Genomic DNA, 19,585 nt, shown 5'->3' with positions numbered 1-19,585 from the left:
TATGCAAGGGGATTTACGTGAACACATCCCCTCTCATGCGGCCGAAGGCAAGAGATATCATTTGATGTTTGGCAGACCATCAAATGATTTTTCTCCCCTTTGGAAATATAAGTCAGTCTAACTGACTATTATTATCAGCAGAGTCTGCGGAAGAGGGGGTGGCCTCTGACGTCATGCGACATCAGCCGCTCGCTCCCGGTAGGCATCGGCCTGCTGGGTGCTCCCCTGCTCTGGGCCGGTGTCCACCCCGCCTGCCCCCCTCCCTACCCTACCTGTGTGTACACTGTGAGTGTTATACTTGCCGAAGGCATTCGCACAGGGGGTCTGCATATGTGGAAACACATGCATGCGCAGAACCCCCACCATCAAAACTGGACCGAATTTGGCCCCTTCTAAGCCATCATGAATCACCCCCACAGCGTGTAGGTCAACAAAACACAAAAGGACGCCCTCACATACTGTATTTAACATTGACAAAAGTTTGACACAAGGAAAAGGTTGACGTGGAAAAAGACAATGCATGAAGAGGTCAACATGAGCTTTTCATCATTTTTATTCCATTTTTTTACTGTTTCACACCTGTCCCGAAGCATGAAGAACGAAGCGAGCCATGCAAGGGACACGGTACATTAATTGTGGGTCCACGTTCTGAGGTGATGGCTTCGACACCAATAAAATGTGAAAAACTCACATTTTTGCTTTTGTCGACCTCCTGCATTCCGAATTAGACATTGTCTGTGATCAATACCACAATGCCAAATACTGCCTTCTCAATAGCTGTCAATCTAAATACAGGTACTGACTCCTGTGCTACCTCGGCCTGGGAGGGGATCTGCATCACCACACTCCTGCTATTGCCCCAGGGTATGTCTGTCCACTGCTCTGCACCCTTGTGTTGCTTGTGAGACAAGACTGCCAGGGTCTGTAGCTTCACTGCAGGAGACTGACGCTGATTCCCCAAATCTGATCAATTGGACCAGGGTCTTTATCTGGTGAACTGTCCAGCACCTGCTATTGTCAGCGCTCATCTCAAAATGGCTGCCTCGTAATTACCAACCTGGCTATTAACTGTCCCAGCGCATGCCAGATACAGTACAGAATGGGACCTTAACTCTGTCCCTGCTGCAAGCCACAATGCTGTATAACTTTGGGGGTAAAAATGGACACAAAAGTCAGTTAAAAGTCCACGTCAGCGCTGATAGGGTGCAACACGTCTCCAGCTGTTTTATTACAATTATAATATAAAGGTATGGACAACAATGATCTGGATCTAAGGTCAAATTCTATGAAACAGGAGGAATAGAACCTGTCTTTAGGATTATACTTCTTTGTGCTCCATTTTTTCTAATACCTATGCAATCCTTAAATAGGCTCACTCACACAATGGCAATTGCTGGTGACAGCGCTGTTATCAGCGTCCAGCAGCCTTTGTTGTATAAGGCAATATGATAAAAGACTAATTGCCATCTACACTGTTGCCCATTGATAAGTCAGCCCCAATGCGGATATTAATACTCTTATGTGCTACTCCACAAAGTGAAAGGTTCTAATTAGAATCGAGTCTGCGTGCTCACAAGCTAATATGATTGGCTCCTCAATGCATTGGTCCTTTTATCCATCTGGGTGGGCATTTGAGTTTGTCCACCCAGCTATGATGTTAAACCCTGCAACATGTGCATGCCAACCTCCCATACATACAGCCAGATGTGACAAAATCTGGTTTACACACGCACCAACAGGATCTAGATTTATTGAAAGCAGAATATAAAAACAATGTAATGCTTCAACAATGTATGCCTGTTGATGTTTTCAGCAAACCCACTGCAAATCTTGCAGGAACCCACAGTGGCGTATCACTAGCAGAAGAGCTGGATGGCTTGTGGTGAGAGGGGGATATGCAGGGGCTTTTGCTAATACTGCTGGGCACATGCTCTTTGTCAGAGGATTACCCCCTCCCTCTGGCCTCTGTTCTGCAGCTGCTGCTGGGGTCCGATCACACCTGCCAACAATGAAAATGCCCCTCCCAAAATGTCCGCTGTCTCAAAGGAGACAGTTATTACTCCCCAATCAGGGATAAGCATCTCAATTTTATTTGTGAGAAGCTTACCAAGTCAAAATCAGCCCCTATGTGTGAAGAGAGTTAGATTTGACCGGGTGAGGTGTGTCTGAAATCTATGTTGCAGTGTAAGAATTTTCCCTGCACAGAAACAAAATAACTCCCCCAAATCTAACTCTCTCTGCACATGTTACATCTGCCCCACTTGCAGTGCAGGGTTTTGTCCATCTGCAAGAAGTGCAGCCTTGCTAACAGGCCTGAATGAGGCACTAAAGGACGTTGGCTACTTTAAATGTTGTGTGGAAAAAAATATATATAATAAAAAATTAATAGGAACAGATAACCCTGCAAAGGCTGCAGATGCTTCGGAAGTTAGAGATCAAAGTAATACATTGTCACCTATAGTACAACGGAGTGCCCCTAAGCATGGGGTATGTTCATCTGTTACAAACATGTGAAGCTTGAAGAGTGATTATTACTAACCACCAAGTGACTCAGGCCTGGAGCCCACTTAAACCACCAGAACACAGCAGCACCTTTGTGCACGGTCATGGGGCATATTAGGCATGGATGCCAGTGCGCTGAGCCACTGCTGACGCATGGAGCTGGACTGCTGACACGAAGACAGCTACCAACAGCTGTACAACAGCAACAGATGCTACAGCCTTAACCTTTTATTCGTTGAATGTTGGCATCATATTAACCCATTCTAGATACAGTAACTGAAAGACAAAGTTATATGATCAGCTACCAGAGTTCCCATAACTACCCTCATACATGGAACCCATGTGCTATTCCCAGGCCAGCCCTGGACTTTTTTGTGGGAATAATGCAGATTCATCTACTTTAATGTCCCTGGGTCACGTTTTTGTTTTGTTTTTGAATATGTGTTTGTTAGAAACAGCACAAAATTTATAAACACGCACAAGTTTGTTACAAAGTCACGTTTTTTTTTTTTTATTATTATATTTGTAAATATAGAATATTTCCCACAGCATCCAGTCAGATTCTACCTATCATTTATATAAGGTACTTAAACATTCTATCTAGAAGGTGATTGGTTACTATGGCTAACTTCACTATTTAGAAGGTGTGATTCCCCCCCATTGCCATCTAGCTGAAATGACTGGCAACATGGATCCTCTTAAGAATGATAATAGTCTTGTTTTCACTTTTATTTTATAGTTGAATCAGGCAATAGATTTATAATGCATCAAGTGAACTGTTTGTTTAATGGAGCCCCACATGGGCTTTATAGTCTGGACATGAAATCCCAAAGGGGGACTGCAAACTTGATAGCCACCAGCCCACCACATGTTCACAGAGGAGTAGAGCAGGGGCCAGGCCAGTATAGTATTTGGGTTTGATCTCCTCCCAGTCCAGGTCTGGGAGGAGATCCCTCAGGAGACCATCCGCCGCCTCATCAGGAGCATGCCCAGGCATTGTAGGGAGGTCATACAGGCACGTGGAGACCACACACACTACTGAGCCTCATTTTGACTTGTTTTTAAGGACATTACCTCAAAGTTAAATCAGCCTGTAGTGTGTTTTTCCACTTTAATTTTGAGTGGGACTCCAAATCCAGACCTCCATGGGTTAATAAATTTGATTTCCATTGATAATGTTTTTGTGATTTTGTTGTCAGCACATTCAACTATGTAAAGAACTTAGGGCCTTATTTTAGTTCACTCTTTCTGACAAAATCCTTCTTAGATGGACAAAACCATGTGCACTGCAGGGGGGCAGATGTAAAATGTGCAGATAGAATTAGATTTGGGTGAGTTATTTTGTTTCTGTGCAGGGTAAATACTGACTGCTTTATTTTTACACTGCAATATAGATCTCACTTTGAAGTAAAACCCCACCCAAATCTAATTATCTCTGCACAAGTTACATCTGCCCCACCCGCAGTGCACATGGTTTTGTCCATCTAAGAAGAAATTTGTCAGAAAGAGTGAACCAAAATAAGGCCCAAAGTATTTAATAAGAATATTTCATACATTTAGATCTAGGATGTGTTACAGTATGTTAGCGTTCCCTTTATTTTTTTGAGCAGTGTAGATTCTGATTGGTTGCCCATAGCAACATCCCATGTGAAATAGAACTCCCATCTTTGTAAATTCCTCCCACAGTCTGCAGTTGCGTTCCGTTGCATACACATTTGGATCTGCATCCTATTAAGCCCATAATGTTTATTACAGTACAGAAGTAAGTAAAAGACATAAGACCTGTTCAATTTATTTGTAAAAGGAAGTAAAATTGTAAGTAATATTCTTATAGTAGTGAATCTAACACACATTTTTATACAAATAATAAAGCAAAAACAACATTTCAACTCTATAGCAAAAGAATGAATAGTATAACACTAAAATCCTGTAACAAAGGCTTGGGAATCCAGTCCTGTCTCTCAGGCATAGATTTAAAAATGGAGCGGAGTACTTTATTAGAGATTGATGTGCACAGCGGTTCTCAGCTGTAACAAGGTGTCAGCATTTATGACAGGAGAAGGGGGAGGGGGGGTAGAGCGAGAAGAAGGTCAAGGCTTAGAAAACTGTTGTTAATATGATGTGATGTATTTTATAGGGTATTCAGAAAAGGTTTGTGTGAACTATCTGTACTCCTGCATAAGGTTGATAAAAAAAAAAAATCGAAATCCTAAAATGTGTATTAAAAGCCCCCCCCCCCCCCCCCCCCCCAAAAAATAAATAAATAAAAACCAAGGGCAGTACAGATGGTGTAATAGTTAGCATTACTGGGGATTATTCAGACTTGATCGCTGCTCTGCTAAATTGAGCCCTGCGATCAGGTATACGGTGCCCCACCAGAGGGAAATCCAGCCCCGTGCAAGCTTGTGAATTGCTTAGCAATCAAAATGCATTTGCAAACCGCTCACCATAGAATGATTTTTCCAGTGTGCAATCTGTGCGTAACCCAGGACCTACTTGGCGGCTGTGATCGAAAAACACACTGATCGGGGCCGAAGCTCACGTCACGCGTTCCCTCAAACACCTGGGCACGTCTGCATTTTCCCTGACACTCCCAGAAAATGTCCGGTTACCACCCCCAAACTCAATCTTTCTTACCAATCAGCTTGCATACATCCAGCAATGAAAAAAGTAGCAGATTTTATTGAAGGACAGCCTGTACGCATGTGCAGTCTATCAATAATCGCAGCCATGCAATCAGATCTGAATAACCCCCACTTTCTCATACGTAGCACTAAGGTCATGGGTTCAATTCCCACCATGGACCTAACTGTGTGGAGTTTGTATACTCTCACCGTGCTTGCCACCGTGCTCCAAAAAAATATACTGATTATTTTATACTGGTTATTTGGCTTCTAACAAATATTAACACTAGTGTTTAAGTGTGTGCAGAACACTAATTGGGGGTCTATGTGCTCAGTGTTGACACCAAACAACTCATGTCGACCTTAGCTGTAGTTTATAGAGGTTTCGGCCCCCATTTTGTGTAATAGATCACTTATACCCCTTTCAGACATATGCAAAAATCCCGGGATTTTTAAAAACCTGGGATTGTACCGGGTTTAGGGGGGTATTCAATGGCTCGACAGCTGTGACCCTGTCCCGTTCTGGGTCAGCTCGACCAAGAAATCGATTATTACCTGCTGATACAATTTACAACTTGCATGAAAAGTATATACATGTAACACATATATTAAGCATATTACCAGTTATTGCTGTTTGATAAACTTTTTAGTCCTTATAGTAGATAAAAAGTCTTACCAAGTGTAATATGGTAAAGAAACTAAGGTACTTGTGTAATATCTGGGCCCCCGATTTTTTCATCGGGTTGGAAAAATCGGGTCAATCGCATTGCATGCGATGCGATGCGATCGACCCGATTTTTCCATTGGATCCAATGTTAAATGGTCCCTGAGACCCGATTTTACATTGGGTCCAATGTTAAATGCCCCCCAGACCCCATTTTTCATTGTATAAGCACCCTGATGGTTAATTATGTGAAATGCCCCAACATTGTTAACGCCACACCGTGATCAATGCCAACCCGAAGCATGGCGAGCGGCGTCGGTACGCGTCATCCGACATTTTCATACACCACTATCCACGTTCGCATGGAGTTGATTTTATATAGTGTGGCGAGCGGACGCGGAATACGAGCCCGAAGCGTGGCGAGCGGACACGGAATACATGTTACGTAATCCACGGACCCTCAGGGGCTCGCTGCGCTCGCCGCGCTTCGGGCTCGTGTGTCGCGTCCCCTCGCCACGTTTCGGGCTCGGTGGCTATATAAAATCAACTCCATGCGAACGTGGATAGTGGGGGTATGAAAAGGTCGGAGGACATGTACCGCCGCCCCTCGCGGGCTCGCTGCGCTCACCATGCTTTGGGTTGGCGTTGATCGCAGCGTGGTGTTAACAATGGGGGGCCATTTCACATAATTAACCATCAGGGTACTTATACAATCAAAAATGGGGTCTGGGGGGCATTTAACATTGGACCCAATGTAAAATCGGGTCTCAGGGACCATTTAACATTGAATCCAATGTAAAAATCGGGTCGATCGCATCACGTCGCATGCGATGCGATTGACCCGGATGCGAGATATTACACAAGTACCGAAACTAATCACTGTGTGTATTGTAATCTAAACTTTCGATGATACTGTTCCCCGAGTATCACAGACGTAATGTAGTATTATAGGTTGGAAGCCGGGTACACACTTTTCAACGATTTTGCTGATTCCAGCGGGTCGGAACAACAAAGTGATAATATGTCTTAGTGGGCATGTATCATGTCGCTGATGATGCACATTCCCGCACGTTATCAGTGAGATTCTCCATTGCTGTACATTCAAGAGGTGTTTATGCACTTGCCGATGCCAGCTACCCCATTGCTAACTTGCTGGGTGCACACATCGTACAGTGTGTACCCAGCTTGACATTATACAAATGGGTGGCGACCTTGAGTTGGGTGGGGGGGTTCTGGTTGCCCGGAAACCTCCCTCCTCTTGGCAAGTGCCTTAAATTGTGACAACAATAGCTCGTATATAATATGAGATCAATAGAGCTGCCAGCACATTATGCAGTGTAAGGGACAGAGCGGAGCTGCTGCACATGCCCAGTGTACCAGCTTCTTCTACCATATTTACTGTACAGGGTATGTGTGGCTCTGAGCCCTCAAACATCGCAATGGCCAGAGAGCAGCTGCCAGGAGGAAGAGACAGGAGCAAAACCCATGAAGTGGGACATTGTGAGCTTATAAAGTGCAGTACTGTTTCTAAAATGTTTGTGTATTTATTTATTATATGTTTAACCTTTTTCGGACCACTTATCTTATTTAAATGTTTGAAAGAGGCTATACTATAGACCAGGGGTGTCAAACTTAAATTCATCGGGGGCCGCATCAGCAGTTTGGTCACCCTCAAAGGGCCGCTGTATAATAATAATGCAATGACAGCACAGGCTGCTCCCGCTGTATAATATAACAATAGTAATGCCATGACACAAATTCTTATACAGGGGGAGCAGCCTGTGGTGTCATTGCATTATTATTATACAGAGGGAGCAGCCTGTGGTGTCATGGTATTACTTTTATATTATACAGGGGGAGCAGCCTGTGGTGTCATGGCATTATTATTATACAAGGGGAGCAGCCTGTGGTGTCATGGCATAATGCCATGACACCACAGGCTGCTCCCCCTGTACAATAATAATGACACCACAGGCTGCTCCCCCTGTATAATATAAAAGTAATGCCATGACACCACCACCAGATATATTGTTTTTTTATGTAACTTACTGTATTTTATCCCTCAGGCTCCTTTACTGCTGCTGCTGCTGCGGCTCCAGTAATTTCAATTCCACTCTCTGCGCCGCGGCCTGTCCTGCTGCGGCCCCCCGACTCGGCCTGCCTTCCTTCCTCTCTGCAGACGCGTGGGTGGGAGGCGTCATCATCATGACGTCCCCACCCAGCGTCTGCCACTGCCTCGATAAGAGGGAACAGGCTGCCGGGCCCTCCTCCACGTAGCCGTGGAGGCCTGCGGCCATGTTCCTGTGGCCGCAGACATCTTAAAAGACCACAGGAACATGGCCGCCGGCAGTGCAAAAAAACCCTCTAAAAAGATCTAAAAAAAGAGAATAAAAGGTGAAGGCTGGCGGCGGCTGCGCAGGCCACATGACGAGGTCTGTCAGGCCGAATTTGGCCCGCGGGCCTTGTGTTTGACACCCGTGCTATAGACCATCTGCACTGTTAAATATCAATAATTTATTCCATACAGTATCCAGTGTATAAAAAGACCAATTTCCGGGGCTGTTACTGCTCCCCCGGCACGCATACTTACTCCAGAAGGAGATTTTGGGTTACAATTGGAAACCCCCCATCTAAAAATCATGCGATTGTCACTGAGAGCAAGTAATTGGGCACCTGGGTAAAACCATGTATTAGCAAACGTTTGGGTTCAGTTGATATGATATAACCTTTTTTCCTTGGTTACCGAGTAACTTTTTTCCATCAATTCCCACCTGTAGCTTAGAACATGACACTAGTATAAACACTTATTTCTGTTGCCTATATGCGAATGCACCATTTTAATGATTAGGGGCCAGATGCACTAAGCTTCAAAAGTGAGAAAATGGAGAGTGATAAACCACCAGCCAATCAGCTCCTACCTGCCATGTCACAGACTGGCTGGCTGTTTATCCCTCTCCATTTTATCACTTTTGAAGCTTAGTGCATTTGGCCCTAGGTCATTTACAGTATAAAGTATGATGAGCAGTAATAGAGATTGCGCAGATGAGAAAACAGTAGCCCGCTAGTTATTATTTCAAGTATAACATTTATCTTCTGCACTGTCCTGGCATGTCCCTATCACTGGCACCGCCGTGCTGACCCTCTCCGCTCTGAGCTGTTGTCTGTGCCAATGGGTGTGTGCCTGGCTGTAGCTGGTTATGTGGGAGAGTCTTGAGTGAGTGTTAAATGTTTAGTGTACAGGAACCGCTGGCAGACATGTTATGGGGAATTTACTTGCTAGACAGACAGTATATAGGAAAATTCAGAATTTAATATTTAACTCTTCAGGATCTCAAGAGCTTGGTACTATACCTGTCCTTATATATATATATATATATATATATATATATATATATATATATATATATATATATATATATATATATATACAGAGAAAACTTTTTTGGGGAAAAAATGGTCTCCATTAATTTTATGTAATGGTTTCTGCACTATGGTCTTGGACAGGTTAAAACACATTATAATATAATAAATCTGCTTGTGATGGTAAAAAATACCGGTGGTAGTTTAATATAAGCATGCTTCTTTCTCCATTAGAAGATTCATACACAGCCCTACACACATATAGCATACAGCGTTACATGTTACCATAATCCCAGTGTCAGCTCTCACTGTATAGGGCTCCTTTATTTAGTGTTTATTAGTGTAAGTGCATCACAAGATATCCATAGAGCTCTGTGGTGGATGACTGTCGGTTCTATGACGCTCAGTAGAAGCACTATGGACTGAAAGTCCCATGGTGTGAACTAAACAATTTCCTATTCTTATGTAGGGTACACACCAGGACGACCACCGTCGTCCACGACCGATAGACGACCATGGAACGATTTCCCTTGGACTTCCCGGGAGCTCCCAGGCAGTCCCCAGCAAACGATTAGCAAAAATTGTGTTTTTTTGCGGAACGATCTAGATCCGATCCCGATGCGCCCGCGATGGTCGTTAAGACGGTCGGATCGCTGTTTTTTTGTTTTTTGGCAAGAACACATGCGTCGTCAGATTGGCCTTTGAAATTTGAATGAAGGGGCTGGACTAGCAGAGGGGGATAGGAATAGCAGCAGCCATTTTAAACCAGTGTATTTCTGCTTTGTTACTAGTGAGGCTTGGTTTATACCTGCTGAACGCTGGACATAGCTATTTACACATTACTTTGTTTTGCCTGCCATTACAAAGTGTCTTTTAACCCTGCACTATGGAGAATGCAGTGATGGGTAGTCACCAGCAACAGTACCTTCTCTATTATGCAGTGCTGAAGCTCAGGCGTCAGAGAGCCCAGCGCAGGAGAGAAAGATCATGCTGGACAAAGCAGTGGCTACTTCAGCGTCAGACTCGTTCGCACATGCCACTGCTCAGGGACATCAGGGAAAATAACCCAGACGATTTTCGGAACTTCTTGAGGATGGATGATGCCACATTATAGGAATTGCTGCGTCTGGTGACTCCCCACATCGAGAAGCAGGATACCAAGTATCGCATGGCTATCCCTGCTGAGGAACGGCTGGTGGTGACCGTGAGGTTTCTGGCGACAGGACGGTCTCTTGCTGACCTGAAGTTTGGATCCCTTATCTCATGTATCATGGTACAAGGGGGACCAAACATAAATATAATGCATATAATAGAATACACAACAGTGAAGGAGGACAACTGTAATCTGAAGGAACATGCTGTGGTGAGTCAAGTGAGGGGGTCAAAAGGGAGTATGAGATAAGAGAGTGGAACACTAGTAGCACGGCTGGTGCTAGGGGGAGAACAGTGGCAAGAGGGCCCTACCTAGTGTGTGCCAATATTTCTGACAGTTGGAAATTTCAGCACACACCTATTCAATCTCTGCCAATTCATCCCTTCTTCCCCCATGCAGATTTGACTTTTTAAAAAGTCGAATCTGCATTGTCGAAAATGGCCATTGGATTGGCGGATCTTCAGCTGTTTTTGACAATCCACAGCCGTTCTGTCACAGCGGAAGATTAAATTCTGACTACTTTTATATATCACTGCAATAGGTGAAAATAAAAAATCTTTGTTGTCACCACTCTAATCATACTTACCTACAATTAAATCCCTGCGCCGATCGCCTGGAAACACAAACACTCGAGTGCACAAATGCGCCCGAATGCCCCAATACCAGAGCTCCACAGATATTTAGCTTCATCTTATCATCTTCCCTGCAGCAGGAAAGATAAGGAGATGCAGCTAAAGATCTGTGGGAGTGCGCAACAGATCGATATCATTCACTGACAGCACTGACTGAAGTAGTCAATGATCTGGCCACTGCTAAATCTAAAGGCCATTTCTCACTTTTTATTCTTCTAGATCTCTCCGCTGCCTTTGATACTGTCGACCACTTCAGAACACAGCCCTTTTTTGGTTTTCTTCCTACTTATCTAATCGCTCTTTCAGTGTTCGCTTCTCTTATTCTACCTCCTCCTCACTACCTCTGTCCTTTGGAGTACCACAACTTAGGGTTAGTCTTAGGTCCTCTGCTTTTCTCAATCTATACCTCCTCACTTGGGAAACTAATCAACTCTTTTGGATTTCAGTATCATCTATCCTCCCCGGAATTGTCACCATCAGTATTGCTCCGTGTCTCTGAATGTCTTTCTGCCATTTCATCTTGAATATCATCTCGCCACCTCAAACTCAACATTTCCAAAACAGAATTAATTATATTCCCACCAGCCAAGAGTAGTTACCAGCCTGATATCTCTATCACTTTTGAGAACACAACAATTAATCCTACTCCACAAGCTCGCTGCCTAGGGGTCATCCTCGACATCCTTCATTCCTCACATTTAATCTGTCTCTAAATCATGTTACAGGCATTTAAAAACATATCCAAAATTAATCCGTACCTTACACAAGACACTGCAAAAACTCTAATCCATGCACTCATTATATCACGCATTGACTATTGCAATAGCCTCCGTACAGGTCTTCCTCAGGAAAGACTCTCACCACTACAATCCATTTTGAATGCAGCTGCGAGGCTGATCTTCCTGGCTAGACGCTCATCGTCTGCTGATCCGCTCTGTCAGTCCCTCCACTGGTTGCCTGTATATTACCGCATTCAATATAAAATACTTCCACTTACATACAATGCCATTACTCTGACTACACCGATTTATATCTCTTCGCTTATCTCGAAATATATCCCCACCCAACCTCTCCGCTCTGCACAAGATCTGTGTCTCTCATTCACACTCATTACTTGCTCCCACTTACACTTGCAGGATTTTTGTGGGACAGCACCCACCCTATGGAATGCCATTCCACACACACACTAAGAAACTCTCATCTAGCCTACAAACTTTGAAGCGTTCCCTGAAAACTCACCTCTTCAGGCAAGCTTATCATACCCACACAACCTCCAGTAGCATTTATATCTAATTGCATCACATCAGGACTGTCTTGTAATCTGATGGGACTGCCATGATATGGAATTCTATCCTTATGTATCCCTCCTATTTTCCCTATAGATTGTAAGCTTGCGAGCAGGGCCCTCCTACCTCCATGTCGGTTTGTATCTACCCAGTTTGTTTAATCACTGTTTCCAATTGTAAAGCGCAATGGAATATGCTGCGCCATATAAGAAGCTGTAAATAAATAAATTCACGTTTGTGAACAATTTGTGGTAATATCAGCCGATCGGCCCAAAAATCACTATAGTATTGTGTGAGCACCTGAAGTACATGAAGTAATAGCATGGTTTTCTATGCCAGTGCAAAAGTTGCCTTAGGAAGCCATCAGTTCAGGTGGTACTGGACAGCAGTAAAATCCCTAGTTGTTTCTACATTTCAATATTTGCATTTTATATTAGGTTTATGTAGTAAGTTTATAATACTGTATTAAAGTACTTGTACTTCCTGCTTTTCAGGTTGTTAGTTGGGGCTCCACAGGCATCAGCGTTACCAAATCAGTATTCAAATCGAACAGGAGCTCTTTATGGATGCCCGCTGACTGCAGAGGCTAAAGACTGTGAACGACTTGACATTGATGATGGAGGTACAATACATACATTTATACTGTAAATAACTGCTTGTTTTAACATAAGCTTTATTACCTTTTTTTTCATATTATGTACTATTACATTCCATGAGTTACTAAGAGCAGCACAAGAGATAATAATAAAATAAATGAGCCCTCCACAACTGCCAGCATGATAAATACTGGCTCCATTAGTTACTCCTAGACCTGGGGTAGCCAACTCCAGTCCTCGAGAGCTACCAACAGTGCATGTTTTCCAGATCTCCTCACAGAATCACAAGTGAAGAAATTAGCTCCACCTGGGGATCTTTGAAAATGTTTCAGCTAGTAATGAGTGCACCTGTGCAGCAGCTAGGTTGTGAACTGTTGGTAGCTCTTGAGGACTGTGGTTGGCTACCACTGTCCTAGACCCATGTTCATGCAACTGCTATGCCTGCCCAGGCTTTCATTCTCTTATGGGTTATGAGTAGAGACAGGATTATATGCATTTGCATATTTGCATATGCATTCGCATATTTTGCCCATTCTCACTGGTTATTGCATATTTTATCCTAAAATCTAGTGATGGTGCATATTTTAGGCCCCACCCTCTTCCCACCCATGAGTCACAGCACTGCTTTGCCCTGCTGCTGCTGGCCAGGTAGTGGTAGAGTGTGCAGGCTGGTGCAATATGTGCGCAGAGTGGGGAACCTTGGATGTACGCTATGTCTGACACTGCTCTAGGATGCCAATCCATGTTGACAAAAGTCAGTCAGGGCGGATGCCATTATGAAGCTCCTGAACCTTTTCCTGCCCATGGCCTGGGACTTTACACCAAGAGACACACTTCTGCAGCAGAAGAGGCTGGCAGAAGGGTTGTGACATCACGCGGTGTGGAGAAAATACTGTGTCACAGTGAGTATGCGGCGCAGGGAGGAAGCCTTCCACTGCGCCGCCCTCACACGCTGTGCTGACATTTGATCCATCGGCGCTGGAGATGAGGGTCCGTGTAGTTGATGCAAGAAGAGCTTTGGACGCTGCAGTCCTGTGTATAGCACTAGACATCTGCAGATGCTGTGGGCCTATTTTTGAGGTTTATTTGCAACTAATTATATGCTGATTTTTAAATAAATAAGTTATAAATTACTTTTTTTTATTATTTAAATGTAGCATATTTTAACACTTTTCATGCATATTTTAAGTATTTTTCATGCATATTTGCATGCATATTTCAAGCTTTTTTTGTTGCATATAATCCTGTCTCTAGTTATGAGTGACGCTTTATATGATTGACCTGTCATAATGCTCACCACTTCAAATCCTTTTTTCATTCTAGCAATCACATTTTAATTCCTAATTGTAAACATACCATTTATAGGCTGTCAATTTGTACCACAGACGGGTAAAGTAAAATCTGATTTCAATGATTGTATTCCTTTGGTTTTGTGTGACCGAAAAACTGGCCTTTTCTACTCTGAAACATTTTAAATGTAAAAGTTCAACTAAATTTTGTTCATCTCTATTTTATTACCAGTTATTTATATCGCCCATAGATATCCTGAAGAGCTTTGCAGATCACGAATGCAACAGGAGGCATTTGCTTATATCATACACTTCAAGTAGCATTAATGGGCAACCAATCAGAATATACTTCTTATTTATTTCGCACTAGAAGATAATAGATAGTGTGCCAGATTCCCTAAGTTTCAAAAGTGATACAATGGAGAGTGATAAACAGCCAGCCAATCAGCTCCTACCTGTCTTGTCACAGACTGTGTTTGAAAGATGTCAGTTAGGGGCTGATTGGCTGGCTCTTTATCACTCTCCATTGTATCACTTTTGAAGCTTAGTGCACCTGGCCCAGTATCTGATTGGTTAACCATAGCAATATCCCATAGGAAATAGATCTCCCATCTTAGTAAATTCCCCCCAGGTTGTCTACAAACATATATATACCGATATATCTAAAGCATATATACCTATGACCTGAAGCAATTAAAGCTGACCCACCCTCTTTCCTTCCTTCTGGACAGCCATGGCCAACAACCAGGTCTTTTGCATATACACCATGCTCAGAAGGTTTTAGTTGGATCAATTCAAATATTCTAACATGAGCTCCACAAACATAATCTACAGAATCCAGGAATTTTTTTAAACTTCTTTTTCCAATGGTTTGATGTCTTGTTTTACTTATGCTTTATTATAATTTATGTAGAAACCAGAATACAGTGGGACTGTTCTGTGTAATATGTAACATTTCCCACATCTACTGATGCATAGCTGTAAAACATACTGCAGGTCACAAATTGGTTTGCATATAACACATTGAAACGATAGCTTGATACACCACACCTCTCCACTAGCACTCATAGGTTTACAGTCTGGGACTTTCTGAAATAATTCTTTTTGTCTCCAACCAGTGGACAAGAATCGGGAGAGTAAAGAAAACCAGTGGCTTGGTGTCACCGTGAAAAGTCAGGGTCCTGGGGGAAAGATTGTGGTAAGATGTATTCTGTGTTCTCTGTTCTGTTTTATATTAGGCAGATGCATTCATTTTAGACTTAATCAATATTCTTTTGCAGTGATGGGATTTATAAGGCAATATACTGTGCTTCTCAACTGTCCTTCTTTCTGGTTCTAAATTTATAGCGCCTATTTGCTTAAAATTGGCTTTTAGGTCTTTTATATGGATCTGTATGATTCATTTCCTCCGCTGGGTCCCAAAATATCTTCTTAACTGCTAAATATTTAATAGCATCCACCCTGTACATTGAGTGCCTTGGGTTTGTAGCTGTGCGTAGAGATGTGTTTTAAAATAATTTGTATTTGAAAGTTTGCCATGGTGAGCCGGTTTGCCAATTTGAATAGTTTAGCGTGAGACAGTGATCAATGAGCTTATTAAAGAAGATCAACATACAGAAACTGTCATGCTTCACTTTAAGATCTTTTAGTTTAGTCATCGTTGAAAGCCTGTTAAAATGGCAGCTTAGGCCCTATCTGCTCCTACCTCCAATCTCTATCTTCACAGCTTCCTCTCTGCGTCTCTAGCAAGTTTGAAACAGATCATTTTGCTTTCACTTTCTGTTAAAAAAACAATTTGTTAAGTCGAGTGGCCTCTAGTGGTCACTGGCGGTACTTTACCTCAGAGATGAGTATTTAGCCTCTTATATATAGAGATGAAGAAATGTCAGAAATGCTCCCATAGCTGTTCCCCAAAACTTTCTGATGTTCTATAACTATGGTTGTCACATATTGAGCATAATTTACACTGGATGGAGGGATGAGGACTAGGAGGGGGCATGCTCCGAGATTTGTGTCATCACAACCCCATTCACCTTACCATCATATCTGGAAATATGCCATGGGCCAGAGCCACGATAATGGGATTCTGTGCGATTTGCATCATCAAGCACCTGAGACCATCATTTAATAGGGTTCAAAGAGTCTCAAAGAAATACTGGGAGAGCATGCAAGTATGATTCAGTTCCACTAATGGTGTATTGCAGTGAATCATATGTACATTGGAGCCAGTAGTGTGCATGTTGGCCATTGTCCATACACAGATGTGTCCTCATACAACTATCACTTATGCAGCATATGGCTGAGATGCTTATCGCATTTCCTGTTCCTGTTCCTTTTTTTTTTTTTTTTTTTAGTTCTATAAAGTCTAAAATGCATGGCACACTCACATCCCATACCTTTTGGGACAGACTTCATACTTTTTCCTCCATTTTTTTACTCGTTTTACTATTTCTTCTTGAATGTTGCATCTTACTTTGCGTATAGGGCCTGATTTCATTAAGTACAGAATAATGCAGCCACAGGGAAGCAGATGTGCAATACCTTACAATTACAATGCAGCAGGAGGCGTCTGTAGTAATTTCGTATATGCCTCCTGCATGCACCTGCGATAGGAGTGTTGCATCCAAAGATGTAGCATCAGATTACCTTCACAGCCATTGATGGAGATGGTCACCATCCTTGGACAGTAAGCTGAAACTTACTCAGACAGGCCAACAGAACTGGTCATTCAGGTCCAGTAAGTCTGCATTCGATGACACAGATATTGGACTCGGCAAGCAACAAGCTCCCATTTTGTAAAACACAGTGCATCATGGACCTGCTGGCTACCGAAGCACGGAAGACAACGCTCTTCTTTAAGCCAGCCTCCCATTGCCTCAGAGGGGTTGGGGCTGCTTATAGAAGATGGCAGACAAGCAGAGTGCTGTCACCCATGCTTCAGCGGCTGGCATGTCAGTGATACACACAGCAGTAGCTGCTGATCCCTGGGATAGGCAGCCAGCGCCTATATTATATACATATATGACGGACTCCCTCCTGCACGGTGTGGCCAGCACATATATTATATACATATATGACGGACTCCCTCCTGCAATGTGTGGTCAGCGCTGCAGCCCACGGACAGCAGCCACCACTGTTTTATTCCCATTCTCTGAACGAGCAATGTTGCAAGATAAGTGTTGTGTACGTGTGTACATTTTCATTGTCTCACTTTTATTAAAAGACTGTAACTTCTGAGAAAACAAATTACAAATTAATTAGCTTGGAAAAGTGCAACCTGCGTATCGCATGCACCACCATGAAAGGTCCTGTTCCAACCACTGAACTCAATGTAATGTCACCATGTTTGTTCTGATGTAAACTGTAGCTGTGCATTTAGATTACCAGGCAGATATTTGTTTTCATTGCCCTGGGTTACGGCACAGCTCTGCAGACAAATCCTCACTGAAACTCAGAACAATGGAAATAACCTCTGCTTGTTCCTAAAGAGACATGCCAGAATACAAAAACAGAAGATTAAAATAACCCCCACAGTTTTTAGTAAAAGGAAGACATACAGTATACAACCTAGTAAAGGAAAGTTATTTGGCGGTATACAGTAAAAGTATTAGGCACTGACATTCCAGGTATCTGAAGGTACAGAACCCCATTAGCATTTAGTAATGCATAATGCTATCATTTTTTACGCCAACTTTCCACTTTTTGCTGGTGGCGTTATATATGCAAATGAGAGTGAAATAATCCACTCCAGTACTTTTTAATAGATACCGTTTTAAGCACTTAATGAAAATGAGTAACATAAAATATGCGTTTGAATACAAACATATCAAACGTTTAGACTGATAAAAAAACAATATGATTTGCCAAGTGTATTGATTTGTTTGATCAATTGTTTGTTTTAGAGCTATCCACTTATTATCAGCTGTATACTGTACTAGCTTTTCTGTAATCATGCACTTTATGAAATTCGCTTAAATAAAGGTTTCTAAGCTGCTACTCCACCTGCTTACTGTACCAGTCATTTGTGAGCAATGACTCACTGGAGAGGATGCCCAAGCAGACAAACATGAGTCAGAATAACCGTTAACACTAAAATTCCAACCTATTCCTGCATTCCAGGACAGCAGCCAGCATTTACAGCTATACACGAGGAGATGGCACCGCAAACTGAGTGCCTGGCTGTGACTAACTGCACATCACGTACTGTAATGATTTGGTATGGTTTCGGATGGGCTTATAGTGTGTTAGCGTAGAATGGGAACATGATTTATCTCTTCTTTGCACACACGCACTTGCTGCATTCTGCTTAGAAATCATCTTGCCTTGCTAGCTGCAGATACCTTAGTGTCAAACAAAGCATTTGCCATGAATAATGTATTAAAATCATATTGTAAATAATTGAAATACACTCTTAGACTTTGTTAGAATAATATCCATCCGTGGAAGGGGAAATAATTCAACACCAGCCTGGCTGAGGTGTGATTTAGTTTAATAAATGTATGCATCTCACACAAATACTCCTTTGTCTCCATAGGAACCATGTATATAAATAATGCTTCCACTGGGCAGAGTAAGGGGTGGGATAGGACATGTTGGGATGCAGGTTGCCTTGGCGATGATGTGGCCTTTGCAGTGTCTGCACAGCAGTAGTATATTGGATGCTGTTTCAATTTTTAGATGCCATTAATGTAGCTGCATGATGCTTACTTGTCTGTCTGCGTGGTGATCCATAATATAACAGTAAAGACCTGGTCACGTAGCAGGAAAACATTATCATCATTGTCTAAACTCTGTGCCAGTTTATAATTAGATGTGGAATGGCATTCAAAGATCGTATATCTGGAACGTCCACTTAGGCAAAGGCCTGTGCTGCTGCATAACCCAGTGGGTGCAGAGGTTTGCCATAAATCTGCTCATTGCCCTAAGTCCTGTGCGACAAAGAGCACTATGTAAATAAAAGTATTATTATAATTAGTAGTAGTATTTTTATATGTTAGATGCTATGGCATTCTGTGAAAGAACTAAATAGCACATTTTATTGAGAATGCTAAACTGAGCTTATAGTGATAAAGACGATAAATAAAACTGGGTACATATTAGACTATGGCGCTCATTCTAATCCTCTCCTTCACCTGCGTGTTCGCACAGGGGAGCGATGGTTTAGTACTGCACATGCGCATAAGCATTTATGCGCATGTGCAGGCTCCGTTTGCGAGCGGGTGCGGCGGATTGATTATCACACGGAGCAGTGCGGGAGTGGGGCTGTGAGGAAGGGTAGCGCCCATGCCCCATGGGAAAGCCCAGCATTTCATCAGCGTCCCCATGAAAATGCTGAGTGTTCCCATGGTAATGCGGCTGTGGTGCAGGGGGGGGGGATCAGCTGACCGCCCCCTTCCCGTACAAGGGTGACGCAAACTTAAGTCACCAGCGAGTGACTTAGATTTGCGAGTGCTGTAGAAATCATTTGATGGTCGACAAC

At 42.9% G+C, this 19,585-nt stretch overlaps 1 protein-coding gene across 3 annotated transcripts in view; it reads left to right on the top strand.

Moving 5' to 3' along the window:
- ITGA7 (integrin subunit alpha 7) overlaps positions 1–19,585 on the top strand; it is a 157,736-nt gene that overhangs the window by 57,350 nt on the left and 80,801 nt on the right. For all 3 annotated transcript variants that reach the window (XM_083169119.1, XM_083169118.1, XM_083169116.1), the window contains exons 2-3: positions 12,716–12,843; positions 15,225–15,304. In XM_083169119.1, the coding sequence (XP_083025245.1) occupies positions 12,716–12,843; positions 15,225–15,304 (208 nt within the window). The remainder of the gene's footprint in view (positions 1–12,715; positions 12,844–15,224; positions 15,305–19,585) is intronic.

The sequence above is a fragment of the Crinia signifera genome, chromosome 2, assembly GCF_055691185.1.
Source record: "Crinia signifera chromosome 2, ASM5569118v1, whole genome shotgun sequence".
NCBI lineage: Eukaryota > Metazoa > Chordata > Amphibia > Anura > Myobatrachidae > Crinia > Crinia signifera.
The sequence above is the reverse complement of the archived record's forward strand: the minus strand, read 5'-3'. Positions and strand labels throughout refer to the sequence as shown.